Source organism: Vulpes vulpes, chromosome 15, assembly GCF_048418805.1.
Source record: "Vulpes vulpes isolate BD-2025 chromosome 15, VulVul3, whole genome shotgun sequence".
NCBI lineage: Eukaryota > Metazoa > Chordata > Mammalia > Carnivora > Canidae > Vulpes > Vulpes vulpes.
In genome coordinates, this window is record NC_132794.1 from 801,290 (window position 1) to 820,320 (window position 19,031).

The following is a 19,031-nucleotide window of genomic DNA, read 5'->3' on the forward strand; positions in this document are numbered from 1 at the left end:
CCTGTGCATGTTTTGTTAGACCCAGAGCAGGTACGTGAGTTCCTGGAGTTCCTGTAAATGGCACTGGGTTTTTGAATTCGGTTTCCCGTTGTTCACTGGTGGTCTGCAGAGCGGGACGGACTTCTGTAGGCCGACCCTGCGTTCCTAAACAGGGGGACCTGCTCAGTGGTTCTGGGAGTTTCTTGTAAACTTAGCGGGATTTTCGATGCACACGATCATGGCATCTAAGTAGAAGACGGGTTTGCTTCTTCCTTATAAATCTGTCAGCCTTTCATTTCTGCTTCCCGCCATACTAAGCTTGGCTAAAACTGCCGGCCCTCTGCTCGGTACAGTGGCAAGAGCAGACACCCTTGTTTTGCTGATGATTTTAGGGGGAAGCGTTAGTCTCCCACCATCAACTATAATGTCAGTTGGTAGGTATAGTCTATTCCGTTTTTCTTTTTTTTTAAAACTTCTTTTTTTTATTTTTTTTTATTTTTATTTTTTTATTTATTTATGATAGTCACAGAAAGAGAGAGAGAGGCAGAGACACAGGCAGAGGGAGAAGCAGGCTCCATGCACCGGGAGCCTGACGTGGGATTCAATCCCGGGTCTCCAGGATCGCGCCCTGGGCCAAAGACAAGTGCCAAACCGCTGCGCCACCCGGGGATCCCTCTATTCCGTTTTTTAACAAAGATTTTCCTTCCTCCCTCCCTTTCTTTGAAAGAGAGAACACACACAAGTTGGGGGATGGCTGGGGTGGGAGGCCAGCAGACCCCAGCAGACTCCGCACTGAGTGGGGAGCGTGGGGTCCATCATGGGGCTCAATCTCATGACCCCAAGATCATGACCTGAGCCAAAACCAAGGACTGGACACTTAACTGACTGAGCCACCCAGGCGCTCGCAGCTTGCTTCATTTTAATCAGAACCCAAACATCACTTAATCTTTCATGTTGATTAAACTGGCAAAATCTGTTTATAATCAGATTACGTCTAGAGAAATTCTGATAAATCGAATTTTCAATCACTCTTTTTTTTAAAAAATTTTAAAGATTTTTTTCATTTATTAATGAGAGACGTAGAGAGAGGCAGAGACACAGGCAGACGGAGAAGCAGGCTCCATCCCGGGAGCCCAACGCAGGACTCGATCCCGGGTCTCCAGGGTCATGCCCCGGGCCAAAGGCGGCGCCAAACCGCTGAGCCCCCTGGGCTGCCCTCAATCACTCTTTCTTAAAGAACATTCAATCAACAGCGGTGACGGGGCCCATATCCACGTCGTGCTTTCACATATGTAGACCCACCCCGTCCTCACACTGGTGGAACCCACCCCAGTTCCGCCTGTTTTATGAGAAGAGCAGGTGCGCAACAGCGACCGACAGGCTAGTTCTCAGCCCGTGCTCCTGACCACAGACAAAGGTCATGCTGGTCAAATACTAAAACCAAGGACGGTGTTGGTTTCAGACGGGAAGGAAAGCGTCGCGTTTGAGGGGGGCACTGAATGTCCCATTTGTAAGGCCTTTTTCTTCAAGGGAAGAGCAAACAGATGTGGGTGTTAAAGGAGGAGTCGTACACAGCTGGCTGTGGAGTTCACAACAGCCGTCACACTCACTGCAAGCGTACGACCCCGCTCTCTCCCGACGTGAGAAGGGAGCAGACGTCCTGCCTGCAGACCTCCAGCTGAGCCCACGCAGCCGCCGTGGGAGCCGGGCTGGGCTGACAGCCCTGCTGCGGCGGCCCCGTGAGCGGTGCTTTGTGCAGGGCTGCACCAGGGCCTCAGTTGTCTGGGGGAGGTGACCGTGGAAGGCACCTCGAGGGACAACCGAGGACTTGATTTATCATGTTTAACAGCACATCACCCCGTTAGGCTGCAGGGGGCCAGGACAGCAGAAGCCGACAGAGCCTATTAGCTGCTTTATGCTCCCTGGGAGAGACTCACAGGGCAGACGATGTCCTTGGGGCCACAAAGGGGAGGGGAGACTTCTGCGGAATGTAATGCTCTTGCCAGTCACAGTTAGCGTTCGGAAGAGGGTCAGGGCTTATGCAACCCTGACGTGAGTGAGCATTGTGCATGGCCTGCTGGCTCGTCACTCAGGTGTCCAGACGGACCAGCGTGATGGGGCTGGGGGGCCTGCTCACCTTCTCTCCTTGCTCTAGAGGCCAGAGCACGTTGGCCTCGTGTCCAGCACGGTGCAAAGCTCTTCTCTTCCTAGCAACGTGTGGGCTTCACCCAGCGATGCCTCCCTTTGGAGGAAGGTGCCCAGGGTCCAGCCTCTTACAGATGGTCCAGTTATTTCAAATATATATTTCAAGATTAATAACATCTTCACTGTGGAGACAAGACAGGACTCCCCGAGACCTGCGTCCAGTCCTGTCCCTGACATCCCCACCGCCCTGCAGAGAGCAGCTGTGTCTGTGCACGGTGGACCGGACCCTCCCTGGGGCCATGGGTAACAGAACCCTGGCTTCTGTGTGTGCAGTGCCCGTGCCCGGTCTGTGTGCACACGTTTTATCTCTGCAGAGACCCTCTGGCCACAGCGGGAAGCCTACGGTGGCAGAGACAGGTGCCGGACACAGAGCGCAGCCCGGGGGGAAGCACAGTCCTTGAGCAGCTCTCAGTTTGGGAAAAGAAACTGAACCATAGGGCTGGGACAGCCAGAAACCCAAGAGACTGAAAACACTCAGTCCCCCTTCACCCTCAGACATACATTTGAGATTGGTCAGAGATCCAGAAGTTCCTCTTCTGGAAGGAAGGAAGGAAGGAAGGAAGGAAGGAAGGAAGGAAGGAAGGAAGGAGGGAGGGAGGGAGGGAGGGAGGAAGGAGGGAGGGAGGGAGGAGGGAGGGAGGAGGGAGGGAGGGGCAGCTTCTTATGGCCTCAGGGTCCACGAGATGTGAAGACCGGAGAGGCTTCCACTGCACTAGGGGAGCAGGGGGTGTCCCTCCTCCCTGCCCTCGCCCTGGTCAGGGACGTCACCCAGCCCGTTGCTGGCAGGCATCTGAGACCTCAGGGAGGAGCCCGCCGGGGCGAATCGGGCCCCGAGAAGCCACAGAGAACGGCAGGAACACATGTGCCCACCTACCGGAGGGGCCTGTGCACTCAGCACTCTACAGGTGCCAGGCAGGAACACCCCCCCTTTCCCGATGTCCTGTGACTGAGCCCCTGGAAAATAGCAGGGACACGGCTGTGTCCTCAGACTCCTCCGTCCACTCGTGAGGATGGCAACAGGACGCCAGGACCTGACTCGATTACTGAGGCATCCGTGGCGATGCAGCGTCTGACCTGGGGCATCCCGAGGAGCCAGGCATGTGGCACAGCACAGGGTGGGGATGCCCCGTACCGGCTGGGGGGGGGCTCTGGGGGAAGAAGGTGCTGGGTCGGGATGATGCCATCGCTGGGGTTAGTAACTTGCTTAGTGACCGGCACCCGCGCAGCACACCCGCCGGCTGTCACGTCCACCGTGGGTCTGCACATCCTGGATTTCAGGGCCCCCGGCAGGTAGGGCCCCCTCCAGAGGTGCCCGGTGACACAGCAGCACAACTGGAACGGGCACACAGGGCCCAGCGCAATCTGTGCATGACGCTAGGGGGTGGGTGAGTTTGATAGGACGGTTACCAGCAAAAGCTAGAAAATAAATTTTTTTTTAAAAAAAAAATCATGTACAAGAACATACATCAGTTGAGATAAATGTAACAAAAGGTGTGTGAACCCTCTATGTAGAAATCTATAGACTATTAACAGAAATTAAAGAAGGTTTAAGAATTAGAGAAATACATCACGTCCGTAGACTCAGAAAGATGTTAATTCTCCCCAAATTGATCTGCTGATTCACTTCCATTCAAGCCGGCTTCAAAATGTACGTGAAAAACTCATTAGCCGAGAGTAGCCAGGACTTCCCTTAAGAGAAGGGTCGAGGTGAGAAGTGCTATTTGCCAGACAGTGGTTCAGCCCGCGTGCTGGGGGCGCGGGAGACAAGCCGCTGCCGGGACACGGCGGCATCTGGGCACGCGGACGCCCGGGAGCAGAGCACGGTCCTCCCACCAAACACGCCCTGGCGAGGGGAGGGGTGAGATCCGAGCCCCCCGCCCCATGCACTCCGGGGCTGGGGTCCCCCCAGGAGGACCGCACGGGACCCCGCCTGTACGAGCTTCTGAGACGCCAAGAGCTTCCGTGGGAACACGGGGGCCGCCTGGATGTCAGAGTCCCGGTCTGTCCCCGACCCGAGAGGAGTGGCCTGCACGGGGCCATGGAGCTCTGCGGCTCGTGCAAATGCCCGGGGCTCCCATCTGGAAAATCCTACGCTGCTCACGGGAAGGTGGGCACATCCCTCACGGCCAGCGACTGCACCGGGCGGCAGTGGGGCTCCTCGGTCGTGACGAAGCGCAGACGCGGCCGCGGTACAGCACGAGCACGGCACAAGCTCCACCAATGCAACCTGGACCCGGGGTCCCGGAGCCGGCGGGCGCGAGGCCGCTGCCGCCACCGGGAGGTGGGCCCCACGTACCCACACGACGCTTGCTCTCGGGACGGACTTAACATCAGGAATTCCGTCGCGGACGAACTGCAGCTCGCAGCTGGGGAGTGGGGAGCAGAGCCCAAGGCCCCCGCCCTGCAGGCGCTGCTGGTGCACAGGTGCGGGGGGGGGACCCGGAGGCTCGCGGCCACCATGACCCGGGGAGGGAGGGCGGGAGGACGGCTCAGGCAGGGTGAGCATCGCTTACCCCCCAAAATTCAGTCTGTGTCTTCACGACCATTTTTTACTGGGAAGGAGGCTCCTAATTCTGGCTTTTACCACACCGAAGTGGTCACGTATTGCAAGAGAGCTGGGAAACCTGGCAAGAATTTTAGGTGAATACAACAGAATGAGGCCGTGCCAAGGACCATCGTCTTCCGTCAGGTCTGAGGCTCCGAGGACGGGAGCTGGTCCTGCTCATCGCCGTCTGCCCCCGATCCGCAGGGTGAGGAGAGGTCACCGCGCAGCCCCGAGGGGCCAGCCAGGGCGGCGCCGCCCGGCGTCCTTCTGAGCCCGGCTCTGCAGCCCCCAGCCCGTGTCCCCCGAGCGTGCGGCCCCCACTCGCCAGGACGCCACGGCGGGTGTACGGCTCTGGGCACAGACACGGCACAGGTGACCCTGACGCAGCGCCCAGGGGACGTCCAGAGCCGTCACCAGGCCCGGGGCCTTGTAAGGATTCGCTTATCACGTCTTTTCAGAAGCGGCAGAGAAGCAGGTTCGCAGGGCAGCGGAGGCCGAGCTGGGCGGCGGCCGTCCTGCCCCCGGGGCTCTCCCGCGCCGCGCTCGGCCCGTCCTCAGACGCTTCCCGCGTGGCCGCCCACCGGGCACGGAACGTCCCAGGCCTGGGGAGGGGCCCCCGGCCGCGGCCTCCCTCACGGAACGCTGTGCGGGCACCATGTGCCGGCGGCGGTGGGTCCCTTGGGGGCAGCCACGCGAGCCCCTTCCCCGGCGGGACCCACGGGTTTGAAACGGCGACACGCCCGTCCTACGAGTCCTCTGCAGCTGGGTCGCCCGCGCGTGGGGCGCCAGCTGAAGCCCACGTTGCCGTTCGCCACCGACTCCTGTTGCCCACGGCGCCGGCGTCCCTCACTCCCAGGTCCTCCCCGCGAGGGCCCCGCACCCGGGGGCACATCCTCTGTCCCCCCAGGTTCTCCTGGACGGCGGTTGTCACGCTGCCTGCCATTGGCGTGGCCGCCCGCCCCGGGGACATGCACAGCCGGCGAGCGGGACACGCTGTCCCCACGGCCCTCCCCTCGCGGTTCCCGAGCCTGTGGCCAGCGGTGGGGCCGGCGGGTCTGGGCCCGGACGGGAGGGGCCGCGGGAGGCTGAGGCCAGTGGGCCCGTGGGCTCGTGCACCCGGCTCGGCGGGGCCCGGGGGGGCCGGGGGGGCCGGGCCGCGTCTGCCAGTGCTGGGCACGGGGCTGCGCGCCCCTCCGAGAGCAGCGGCCTGCGCTGTGCTGTCCAGTGAACACCGCGGCTGCCGCTCGGGGAGAGGGAAGCCCTGGACCCCCGGCCCCGCCCCCGCGGCCCCGACCTCAGGAAGATGCCTCTGGGAGGGTGTCACCTGGTGCCCGGGCCCCAATCTGCCCGAGGCGGGACCCCACGGGGCGGCACACGCCCCCGCACACCGAGCGCTCCCCGAGGCGCCGAGGCCAAGGCACCGCCCACGGCCATCCCCTCGCCCGCAGCCTCTGTCCCCGGGGTGGCAGGAGAGAGGGACCCCGCTGGGGGCCCAGAGCACCGCACCCCCTTGCCCTGTGTTAGGACACTCTTCTGGGAAGCACATGGGGACGCCACCTTGTCGCCTCTGCGTTGTTCTATTTATGTTATTTCTGCAAAAATAATGATCTACTGCTCCGGTCGGTAAGGGACATAAGCATCCCGTAGCTCGCCGGAAGGCCGGTCCCACTTCCAGAGGGAGCAGAGCTCATGTCCCTCCAAAGGCAATAGATTGGGGGTTTCTATGATTTCACTTGGACACACGATCCCAGTCTTGCTCGCCCCGAGAGGGCCGTGTGTGCACCCTGCCCTCGCCTGGGGGCCGCGCCAGCCCGGGGGCAGGAACGGGGCTGGGGACCCGTGACGCCAGAGGGGCCGCGGCTTCCTCCAGGCCTAAGAGAAGCATTTACAACCGCAAATAATAAGGACCCCCGGCTCTTCTGCTCTCTCTTAATGAAAAGGCAGAAAAAAAAAATTCTCTTTGCTCAAGACTGTAAAATGGGTAAGAGCCTCTTAGAAAAGCCACGTGCGATGCGTGGAGAGGCTGCAGGTGAAGGCAGGCGGCATCGCACGGTCCCGAGGGAAGAGCTGCTTTTGTTGCCGCAGGCACAACCGCTGTTCTACATCTAGAACGTCCACTCGTTCGCCATCCACGTGTGTTCGCATTTACTTCTGTGAACTGAGCCACGGGCCCACGTTCCCCAGAAAGCTACTTAAAATACAAATTTTAGGGCATCCCTGGGTGGCTCGGCGGCTCGGCACCTGCCTTTGGCCCAGGGTGTGACCCCGGGGTCCCGGGATCGAGTCCCACATCGGGCTCCCTGCACGGAGCCTGCTTCTCCCTCTGCCTGGGTCTCTGCCTCTGTCTCTCTCTAGGTCTATCATAAATTAATAAATCTGTTTTTTAAAACATACAAATTTTAAAGATTTTTATCTCAGAAAGGCAAAAGGCTTTTGTCCTGTAGGACGTCCTCAGATCAAATACCGCTGTGACTCTGCTTCTAGAAGTCTCTTCCGGAGGCATCTTCCCCAGCAAAACCGGAGGGGAGCGCGTCTTTGTCTAAACACCCGCCGCGCGACGTCGCAGCCGTTCTGTAGCCGACCCGTCACCTGCCAAAGGATGCCCGTCGGAGGGACCCCGAGCTAACGGGTACTTCAGTTCACTCACAGGACAGCGAGACCAACCAACCAACAAATAAATGAATGAGATTCTGTTGTTCACAAGCCACACTTAGGTCCGCATTCCGCGTGCGCCCGGCTGCGGCGGAGCCACGTCTGCGGCCTGCTCGTGCCTACGAGCTGCTCTTTCTCAGTCTGGGCGACAAGCCCCGGGAGTGCGTGGCCCCCGGACCCGATAGCGCAGGCGTCCGCGGGCGGACCCGGGTTGGACCCGTGGTCCCCGGTGCTGGCGTCCTAAGGGAAGGCGCAGGGCCGCGGATTTCGGCCGGGGCGGCCAGCGTGTCTCGGGAGCCCCGTTCCCACCCCCACCCCCGTGCGCCGGCCGCCGCCGAGAAACCCGCACGCTCACATTTCTATGCCTCAGTTTACCTTGGTCCCCACAGAGGAGCCAGAGCATGAAAACAGAACCTAACGTGAGGACCTGGCCCTGAGTGTCACGGGAAGGTGCCGTGCCCACCCCCGCGGGCCCCCAGGACCCTGCGCCCGGCTCCTCGCCACGACACTCGGCCCGACCTCCTGCGCCCCTTACCTCAGAACAAAGCGGCTCCGGGAGGCCGGAAGGGCCGGCTGGTGCGGCTACCGGACAGATGGCCCCCCTCCCCGTCTAGAGGAGATAAAATGCTAAAGGAGAAAAACCAGAGTGGGTTTTGTCCTAACCAAAGGAGGCTACAAATCCCATTGGCCTCAGGTTGGAAACCTCGTGACATGGGACCGGGCACATGTGACCTACTTTTCGCCCAACTCCCCTCATTCCGTTGGAGGGGTGCACCCGGCGCGGACGTGCTGTCATTTCAATGACTCCTTCCCCCAAACAGGGGCCAGCGCACAAGCCGGCGCACATGCCCGCGGGACATGGGCCACAGCAGCTCAGCCTCGGAGAGGGAGACAGGGGTGGGCCCCAGCGACGGGGACGCAGCTCCTGAGGCCTGAGCTGTCACTGCTGCTGTCAGCCGTCTGCCGCGCTCCGGCCTTGCACGAAGCTGGTGCTGTTGGAGCCCTGGCGTCCTGGGGTTGCGGGATGAGGTGCCTGAAGCAGCACCAATTGCAAATTCTCTCCTTTCCCTGCTATTTTTTATTTTTATTTTTTTGCTGACCTAGAGCCGCTAGGTCCAGGCCTAGAAGCAGGCTGCACACAGAAGCTCAGAAATGCGTGAGTGCTGCGTGTCCTCGCGAGCCCTCCCGACGCAGGGCCCTGCGCGGGCAGCGCGGACGGGAGGGCGGACGCGGCCCCGTGAGAGGCGGTGGGGACTGTGCCGGCCTCCCGGCCTCCCATCCGGGCGGGCACCTCTGCCCCCGAGCAGGAGAAAGTCGCCCGCAGCCCACCTCTCACCCCCGTTAGCTCAGCATCTCACGTGAAGTCAGACGCCGACAAATGATAAAAACACGTAACAGGCAGAAGTAAAAACGTGGGTGCAGGGAGGGGTCGCTGGGCTGTGAGGACAGGCTCCGAACAAAGGTGCCGAGAAAGTGGATGCATGCGGGTCCCCCCGACCAGAGTCAGCCCGGTTGTTCATTATAGGGAAAAAATTTAAAATAGCGCAAATATTTGGATGTTCATTACAGAAAGAAATAGAAAATGCATTTATGCAAAAAGTAACCCGTAATGTCATTACTCGGAAAGACCAGCAGTGCTGGTGGGTATCTGGAGGTCCACCCCGACTTTTGTCTAGGAAGTGCTGTGTCACTATATTTTTTAATAAAAACAGGACCAAACCACCCACATTTGTCCTATTTTTTCTCATTTAACATTACACATGAACTATTTTTCTATGTCAACATATTTAAATCTATATAGCAACTGGTCAAATTCCCCATGGCATTTTTACTTATTATGCACAAAATTTGATGAATTTTTATGTAGAAAAATGGAACCAACATGTCATGCTTCTATTTCCAGGATTTTTAAGTTGTTATGTGTGTTTTTAAAGGTTTTTATTTGAGAGAGGGAGAGCACACGTCAGGGAGGAGTAGCGGAGGCAGAGGGAGAAGCAGGCTCCGTGGGATTCGATCCCAGGACCCCGGGGATCGTGACCTGAGCCCAAGGCAGACGTTTCACCGACGGAGCCATCCAGGCGCCCCGAGCTGTGATATTAAAGAACGTTTCCACAGTCCTCCTCCTGCCCCTCAGAACCCATATTTACAGACATTGTTCCTGGCTGGGAGGAGACAGATGCTTAAACCTCGGCCCAAAGTGACAAACTGGCTCAGCCCGTGACGCTGCCACGATGCGGGCGGCTCCCTGCGCTCCCCCCAGCCGGGGCAGCTCTGTCATCACTCACGGACTGAGCCCTGAGTCCCGGGGACGCCAGTCGCTAGTGGCCAAGCAAGCAGGAGGGCGCAGGCAGCCCTGCCACGTGTCCGGCCCCGGCGGCGAATTCCCACCTTGCAGCGGGTCTCCGCGGAGGATCCGTCCTCGCTCCCTGACAGATGAGGGAAGGGGCAGCACAGTGACGCAGGGCTCACTCCCGGTCCTATAGTTCGGGTCATGGAAGCCCGGGCTCTTGCCCACTGGTCCCCAAGAGTGTCCAGTGCCAGGGAGAGCCTGGGGAGGACCGGACGCTGGCCGGCGGGTCTGGCCAGGGCAGGCTCAGCCCTTGACAGGCAGGTCTGGTGCAAGGTAAGCAAGCGGCCAGCGAGGCCGGCCATCCAGGGGACGGAAGGAGAGGTGGTCGCCGGAAGCAGATATACTGCCAAGGGGCACACCTGCCTGTTTTGTGCCAGGTGGGAAGCAGAGAGAGCCTAGCTGGAAAGGAAGCGGCACAAGGAGGGACGTGAAGGACCAGAGTCACCAAAGAGAAGTGGCTGAGGGTGTGGGGGCCATGAAACGGAAGAGGGGGAGGCCCAGAGAAACCAAGGGACGAGGGCACCCCAGGTGCCAGGGGCAGCCGAGAGAAACCAGGCCAGGCGAGAAGTGAGGACGTGACTTGGGCAGTTGCAGGGTGGAGGGCGCATCGCAAATGGAGTGGGGGGGCCTGCCTGTGAGCACCACACGCCCAGGGGCTGGCCAGCTGCGGGCATTTGGGGCCTTCGGGTTCACTGGGACACGGTGGGCTCAGTGGCCAGTCACCTCCCAGATGGCGTGGGTTTCCTGTTCTCGTGGATTCCTCCCGCTGCCTCTGCAGCCACGTCCCATGCCTGAGCATCGCACATGGGTACCTGGCAAACGCAGCCGAGGCGGGGGGCAGGGGGCAGGCTGACGAGCGGCGCAGACCTCCCCAACCTGCATCCGTTCGGGCCGGAAAAGAGGCAGAGAGTCCCGTGTGGGGCCCTCTCGCTCCCAGCGTCGGGGAGGGGCAGCCCGGCTCCCAGTCACGGACATTCAGCCCAGGCCCCTGGACGCTGAAATGGTCTCAACCGTCCTCCGTGGGAAGAAGGAAAGAGCAAAACCGCCCAGGCCGCGGGCTGGTGGAAGTGGGTCAAGCGCCACCGGATTAAATGCTGAGCCGCAATTAACCGACCGACCGGCCCAGCAGACAACCGTGGGGGCGACAGCAGCTGGGCTGAGGACAACATGGGGAGCAGCCGGTGCCCTTATTACTAGGTTCCCTGACGTTTAGAAGATCGTGTTTCTCTGACAAGCGCCCGGGGGTACGTTAACTCAGAACCTGTGCGATGTTTGCGGGCGACCGTGGACTGCTGCACTACACAGCTTCGAGATTCTCGGTGCTGCCCTCGTGTCTCCAGGGGAGGAAGACACCCTAGAACGTGTTCTCAAGGCCTCAGCAAAGCCCGTGTAACATAAACACACACGTGAATAAATTAGAACCAGCCTGGGGACGGCCGAGGCCCATGTGCCATGGAAGGAACTGGAGGCCTCAGGCTGAGGCCAGAGAAAGTCGGCTCCTGCAGGTGTAGAACCCGTAAGGCCCGGCAAAGAGAGTGCGGACCTCAGGGTCCTGGAGCACACAGGGGCACAGAACACACATGCTCTTGCACTCGTGCACACACCTCACACTCCTAGTCACATGCACACACACTGCACCCTCTCCTGCACACATGCTCCTGGGCGAATGCACGCACAGATGCTGGACATACGTGATCCTATAACCATGTACACACGCACTGTGCACACGGGCACACCGCCCCCCTCCTGCACACACATGCACACACACTCTGCGTGCGTGCACCTTCCCCACACATACTCCTACACACGTGCTCCTGTGTAACCATGCACACACGTGCTCCTACCCCTGTATGTGTGTGCTCTTGCCCATGCACGCCCACACACATGGTGCTGCACCCTTGCACACGCGGGAAGACTGTCAGTGGGGCCAGGCTAGCATGTAGTGCTTAGCACAGGGGCCCTGCATGTGGCGGGCACTCATTTATGGGGGATCCGATAAACGAGGTGACGACAGACCCAGCTCTTCGGAGTCCCCACCCGGCATTCTTTAGAAAATGGTGGGAAGAGGGCCAGAGGTGTAAAAGCAAGGAATGCTTAGGGGAAAACAGCTCTAAGGGCTCCCGTCCTCCTCAAACATGCAAGGGGGAAAGCCACGGGTGAACGTGCTGTCTCAGCTTAGACCTGCTCCTCAAACTCCACCTCAACTCTAGAGTCAGCCAGGAAAGCCATTTACTCCTACACGATCACACGCGCATCCGCCGCCTTCCTCTGTTAAACTTCCTGGCGCTGCTCCCCAGGGATGCCATGCTGTGGGCAGGAGAGGGCCAACCGCATATTGCCTCGCTGTTCTCAGGGCTCACTCTGACCTTGTTACCCATGTTCCAGGGAAACAGAGGAGCGAGCAAAACATACTTTACAGTCACTCACCTTCCCCCATAAGCAGGCTCTAAGAGTCAGAGCAGATCCATAGACGGCAAGTGTTCACGCTGACAGTGACTTAGAGCATCACAGCTGGAACCGGTGAGTGGCACGGCCGACTGTGTCCCGGGGCTCACCTACCTAAAACACAGAACACAGGGCATGTGAGCGTGCACGTTCGCGACCCTGTCCATGAGCACGGAGCCCCCGCAGCACGGTTTCTTGCTTCCGACACAGCAGCAGACACGTCTTCAGCATTGGACAAGTATACGGCATGTGTGGGACACGGAGGCGGAACCGTGAGACCCAGTTCTGGGAACGCTGCTCCATTTACCCCAAATGAGGCAGCTCTAAAGGTGAGGAGGCTTCCATTTCATAAATGACAAGTCCAAAAGAAGCTTTTTGGTGAAACTATATCAACCTTTGAGGATGTAAATGACACAGTCAACCTTCTACTGACAGTGCTCAGTCCCGTTCTCTCCCCCTCCTCCCACCCCACTGATTTAGGAACAGCTTTCATGAAATTACACATTAGCCCAAATGCATTGTGGTTTCCCATTCTCACAGGAAACGTGATCATGCTGTCCATCCTGCCCCTCCGGCCCCATGTCTTGGCGCACGTTCTCGTCCAGGCAGACCTGCCCCCCCAGGCCGCCCAGTGGTTTTCCAGAGAGTATCAGTTTTGCCCGAGTCTAAGTTTCCTGACTATTTACGTTTTAAATTCACTTTGGTTGCCCAAATTGGAAATTTAATCCCCCGTCACAAGTACCCATTTTTGTACATTATCCTCTTTGCTGCGTTATAATTCTATTCCATAAGTGTGTATTTATAGTCTCTATGAATTGTTACAGACATCTTAAAAGGCTTATTTACAACAGCATCCAACACTTGGAGTTGTGAGGTCAGAGCACCAAAAATAACTAAAGACCTTTATTCAATGTCTTTGCTTTTCTCCAAGTCAATCAGGTAACCACTTTAGGCAATAAACCACAGCACTGACTGCTTTGTTCCAAGCTAAAATGTGTCGTCCATGTAATACACTGTCGTTCACAGTAGAACAAACTGGAAAACACCAAGTTCAAGGGGATTTCAGGAAAGGTACTATTAAGAATCTCCATCTTGGGGATCCCTGGGTGGTTCAGTGGTTTAGCGCCTGCCTTTGGCCCAGGGCGTGATCCTGGAGTCCCAGGATCGAGTCCCACGTCGGGCTCCCTGCATGGAGCCTGCTTCTCCCCCCTCCTGTGTCTCTGCCTCTCTCTCTCTCTCTCTCTCTCTCATAAATAAATAAATAAATCTTAAAAAAAAAAAAAAAGAATCTCCATCGTGATTGGTAGAGAGGCTAGTATCTGCTGAGTTAGGTCTTAAAGTCAGTAAGTGGGAATTCATCAGAAAGCAAAGGAAATATTTTAAACAGGGATGCCACGACAGTTTAATGGGGAAAGAATAGTTTTTGCAACACATGGTGCTGGGAAAACTAGATGACCACTTGCAAAGAATGACCCTTCAAATCGTACAAACACTAAGTCAAAGTGGACCAAAGACCTAGACTTAGGAGCTAAAAGTACAAACGCTTACAGAAAATATTGGGAAACAAATCTTTATGACATTGGATTTGGAAATGAGGATTTTATGGATACAACACCAAAAAGCACAGGCAACAACCAAAATTAAGAGCTTTCATGCATCAAAGGGCATTAAGAAGAGAGAAAATACAATCAGCAGAATAGGAGAAAATACTTGCAAATCATGTATCTGAGAAAGGATTACTAACCAGACCATATAGAGAACTTCTGCAACTCAACAATAAAAAAATTTTCTTTTTCTTTTTTCTTTTAAGATTTTATTTATTTATTTATTCATAGAGACACACAGAGAGAGGCAGAGACACAGGCAGAGGGAGAAGCAGGCTCCATGCAGGGAGCCCGATGTGGGACTCGATCCCGGGTCTCCAGGATCACACCCCGGGCTGCAGGTGGCGTCAAACGGCTGCGCCACCGGGGCTGCCCCTAAAAGAAATTTTTCAATGTGCAGAGGATGTGCATATGTATTTCTCTAAGGAGGATGGACAAACAGCCAAATAAGGACATGAAAAGATGCTCAACACCATTAGTCATCAGAGCAATGCAGATGAAAACCACCATGAGATACTATTTTACCCCACGTAGGATGGCAATAATAGTGATAATAGTAGCAACAATGATGATATTGATAATAGTGAGGAGGAGGAGGAGGAGGAAAAGAAAGAAGAAAAACAATATTATAAATGTCAGCCAGGATATGGAGAAACTGGAGCCCTCATACACTGCTGGTGGAAACACGAAATGGTGCAGCCACTCTGTTAGTCTCACAGCTCGTCAAAACGTTAAACCAGTTAACATATGACCTGGCGATTCCACTCCTAAGTATCTACAAGTGAGAAATAAAATAAAACAAAAACACACGTTCACACAAAAACTTGCACATGAAATTCATGGCAGCCGAAGAGTGGAAACAACCCAAATGGCCATCACTTGATGGAGGGATAGACCAAATGTGGTCTAGCCGCACGATGGGGTATCATTTTGTCACGCGAAAAAGGAGTGAAGCCTTCAAAATGCGACACAGATGAACCTGGGAGACACGGATGCTGAGTGAGAGAAGCCAGACACGGAAAACCACGTAACTGTACGGTCCCAAGTAGATGAGATGCCGGAAAGGTGAATCGGAGAGACGGGAAGTAGACTCAAGGCTCCCAGGGTGAGGAAAGGCAAAGGGGACTAGGGATGTGACTAGTGATGTGTATGGGCTTCCTTTGGGGTGATGAAATGTCCTGTAGACAGACAGTGGTGATGACGGCACACCTTTGTGAATATACTAGAAACTGCTAAAATGTAGGCTTTAAAAGCATGGAGTTTAGGGTGTGTGAATTATACTCAATTTAAAAAAAAAACAAACCAAAGGCGGGGCACGTGGGTGGCTCAGCAGGTGAAGTGTCTGCCTTCGGCTCAGGTCATGATCTCAGGGTCCCGGGTTCGAGTCCCATGTCAGGCTCCCTGCTCAGCGGGGAGTCTGCTTCTCTCTCTGCCCCGCCCCCCCGCTCAAGCTTTCTCGCTCTCATAAATAAGGTCTTTTTTTTAAAAAACAAAAAAAGGCAATCAATACTCAAAAGATAAAAAAAAAAAAAAAGTAAAGAGAGAAACCTCCCATGAAACTGCAGAATTAATGTGCATTTGCTCAATAACACAAAATAAAAAGGCACAGACTCAGAAGTACTGAAAAGTCAGGAGGAGAGAGAACAAGCAACACAATACTGGCATCTGGGAAGCGGGTGACGATGTGGTAAATAGTGTGGCAAAGCCTGGAAAGCTGAGACCCATGCCTTTAAGGGAAGAGGCGACTGGACGCCAGCCAACTCACGCACACATTCCAGAATGTCTGCAGAGGGAAGGGCCGGAGGCAGGGGAGTAAAAGCGGGTAGTAAGTAGAATTTTCCGTGAGGCATCTGGCCCCAGAAATCCTCTGGCTCTTTTCTTCCAGGGACAACGGGAGGTTTCGCCTCTGCAGAGGGTGACTCATCCGGGACGCGGACTCAATGACAAGCGGTTCTGAGGACAGCGAAACGCCAAAATTAAAGCAGGAGCATTACACGGGAGACGACCAGTGGGACAGTGAGGACTCCTGCCCCCCCCGCCCCGGGGCGATCCGAACTCTAGCAGGATTAGGATCTCAGTGAGTTGCACAAAACAGCAACAGTGGGGATGGCAGGCTCTGGTGAGAATGTCATAAAACCAGAAATCAGTGAACTTTACCCAAAGGACATTCCACTTGCAACTCCTAACATTCTAGATGTATCTAGAGGGAGCTGGTTTACTTAATAGATATGGCCCTGACATGTCACTACACTGGTAGGAAAGACAAGGAGACCAGAAATCTTTAAAGAAACGACAAATTTGCTTCGTCGTGGATGGACGTGGAGGGTGTAATGCTGAGTGCAGTAAGTCAATCGGAGGAGGACAAACATTACACGGTCTCATTCATTTGGGGAATATAAAAAATAGTGAAAGGGAATAAAGGGGAAAGGAGAAAAAAATCAGGGGAAATATCAGAGAGGGAGACAGAACATGAGAGACTCCTGACTCTGGGAAACGAACTAGGGGGGGAGGAAGGGGAGGTGGGTGGGGGGTGGGGGTGACTGGGTGACGGGCACGGAGGGGGGCACTGGATGCGATGAGCACTGGGTGTTATTCTATGTGTTGGCAAATTGAACACCAATAAAAATAAATTTAAAAAATAATAAAATAAAGTGGTGTGACAGCCAGTCCCATTCTTGCAACGACCCGCTTCTTCCACCCCCAGCAGCAGCGCGTCGGGGGGCCGGGACGCCCCGCGGCCTGCACCGTCCGAGGGAACGACGCTGCGCTCTCCCTTCAAGCAGGGTCGCTGCGAGGACGGGAGGGAGACGGGGACAAGCGAGGGACGAGGGACGGGATCCCTCTCCTCACCTCCGCGCAGCCCCCTCGGCCACAACGGGAGCGACGGTCTCAACGCCTGGCTGAACGGCCGCCACCACGAATCAGCTTCAAAGGATGAGGCCCCAGGGACGCCTCCTCCTGGCGCGGCCCAGACAAAGGAAGCCCATTCCCCATTCCGCGGCGAGGCACACACGTGCACACACGCACTCACACGCGTGCGCGGCGTAGGCGGCCTGGGCCCCGCCAGGAGCTCTGCAGCGTCGGGCCAGGGGGGCCAAGTGCTACCCCCCTGCTTCCGCGGGGCTCCCTGCAGGAGCGGGGAGGAGGGGAGGGAGGCCGCGGGGGCAGCGCAGGAGCCACCCCGGGAGGGTGAGAACCTCTGGGGGCCTCTGCGGGGCTGAGACACAAAGGGCCAATGGGGCGAAGACGGTGGATCCTGATACTGAACCCAGGGGGCTCTGGTGTGGGCCAGGAGGGCAGGAGGGAAGTGGGGAGACAGTGCAGGAGGCTAGGCCAGCATCCAGCCCCGAGCCAGGGGGACCGGCCGCGGCCGTGGGCGCGGAGGCGGGACAGGGGCTGCGGGGCCCCATCCCTGCGGATTCGGTCTGGGGGGACCTCAAGCCAGACCGCGTGCACGCACAGGAGACGCCAGCACAGCTCTCAGGAGCGGCCCACACCGGCTCAGGGAAATCCAATGAAGATGCCGCCGCGACCCCACGGACACCGCGCGGTGCGTGTGTGACACTCGGAGCTTCCACGCTCCCCTCAGGCTCTCAGGGACCCAAACTGGCCATGCCCCAGCTCACAGTGCAAGTTCCAACAAATTTTGAAGACACGGAATCAAACAGACTATGCTCTCCACCCATTAGGCAATTGAATTAGAGACCATTAGCAAAAGGGTAGCTTTATAATTCCCCCGAACATGACATCTTTTAAAAGCTTCTGGGGGCGCCTGGGTGTCTCAGGTGGTTGAGTATCCAACCCTTGATTCTGGCTCAGCTCATGATCTCAGGGTCATGGGGTCAAGCCCCACTAGGAGCCACTTGCCCTCTGCCATTCCCTACCCTGCTAGGATACACACACTCTCTCTCTCAAAAAACAAAAAACAAAAACATTAAAGGAAAAGCTTCTAAATAAGAAATGGATGCAATGACATAATGAAATTAGAAAATAACTAGACCAATAAACTTGCAACATGCCGAACTTTGTGGCAAGTGGCGACCGTAGAATTTACAGTCTTAAAAGCCTGTGTTAGGAATAAACAGAGAACAAAAATTAGCGAGTAAAGAAATTCAACCTAAGAATTTAGAAAATAGCAGAAAGCATCCACAGAAAATACAAAGAATGTAATAACAAAGAATAGGTCTGGAGAAAAGACATGAGCCCACTGAGAAAATGAACAACTATAAAATTTAGTTCTTCAAAAAAGGTCTAGGAATACACAGCCCTCTGATGACACTGATGAGGGAAAATAATCAAGAGGGCACAGATGGTGTCAGAGGCTACAAGGAGGACCAGGCCTCTGGTCGTGGACATGACCGAGCAGCCACCGCGCTCCCGTTCTTCCTGCCGAGCACAACTAACTGGACGCCAAACACAAAACAAACGAGGAAAACTCGGGCAAGCGGGGGGAGGGAGGCAGGCTGCCAGGATGCTCAGGGTTTGAGGAATGACGCGGCGGTGAGCTCACCACTTCATTTTGTGTCATCTCGTTTCCCTCCTGTATATTCCAAACTGGTCACTGGGAAAGCCTGCAACCTAAAAATGCTGCAGGACACAGAAAAACAAGTCTCATGAAATGTCTGCTCTCTCTCCAGGCCAAGGACTGGGACAGGAAGCCGAGGCAGCCAGACAGCCTCTGCCCTCGCAGGCGGCGACCAAGGAAACACCCCTCCCTGCCCCCGTGCAAAGAGGCTGGCCTGGGAGCTTAGCCTCCCCTGCCTGGCAGTACCAAGCACCCGCCCCCAGGTGTCCTGGGACCAAGGGAGGGGCCTGGACCTCCACCCCAGTCCGCTGTGAGCAGGGTGCCCCCATGTGGGGTCAGCAGAGGCCTGCTAAGACAGTTTGCACGGATACCCCAACGCGATAGCCAACGTACCCAGGATACAAAGGAAAATCACTTATTGTGCCCCAAACTAGGAAAATCTCAACATGAAAAAGGAAAGAAAATCAGTAAGTGCTGAACATGCTCAGGGCACATCTCTAAAAACCTACAGAGAAACAGGAGCTATGAAGAACAACCAGCAAACAACCAAAAATCAACCAAAATGAAATCATTAATCTCAATATCCCTATAACCACTAAAGAAATTGAATTTGTAATAAAAAGCTACAGAAAAAGAAATCTCCAGGGCCAGATGGTTTCACTGGAGAATTTTAACATTTAAAGAAGAACGAACACCAACCTGAGACAATCCTTTAGAGAAAACAGA

General features: G+C 56.1%; 1 protein-coding gene across 22 annotated transcripts in view; it reads right to left on the reverse strand.

Moving 5' to 3' along the window:
* PCBP3 (poly(rC) binding protein 3) overlaps positions 1-19,031 on the reverse strand; it is a 245,679-nt gene that overhangs the window by 43,621 nt on the left and 183,027 nt on the right. For 18 of the 22 annotated variants that reach the window (XM_072738943.1, XM_072738937.1, XM_072738940.1 and 15 more), the window contains one exon: positions 12,159-12,290. In XM_072738943.1, coding sequence (XP_072595044.1) covers positions 12,159-12,168 — 10 coding nt within the window. In that variant the 5' untranslated portion in view covers positions 12,169-12,290. Of the gene's footprint in view, positions 1-12,158; positions 12,291-15,549; positions 15,670-18,290; positions 18,566-19,031 lie in introns of those variants that run through there. The other 4 variants (XM_072738931.1, XM_072738927.1, XM_072738935.1 and 1 more) reach the window with 3 other exon arrangements.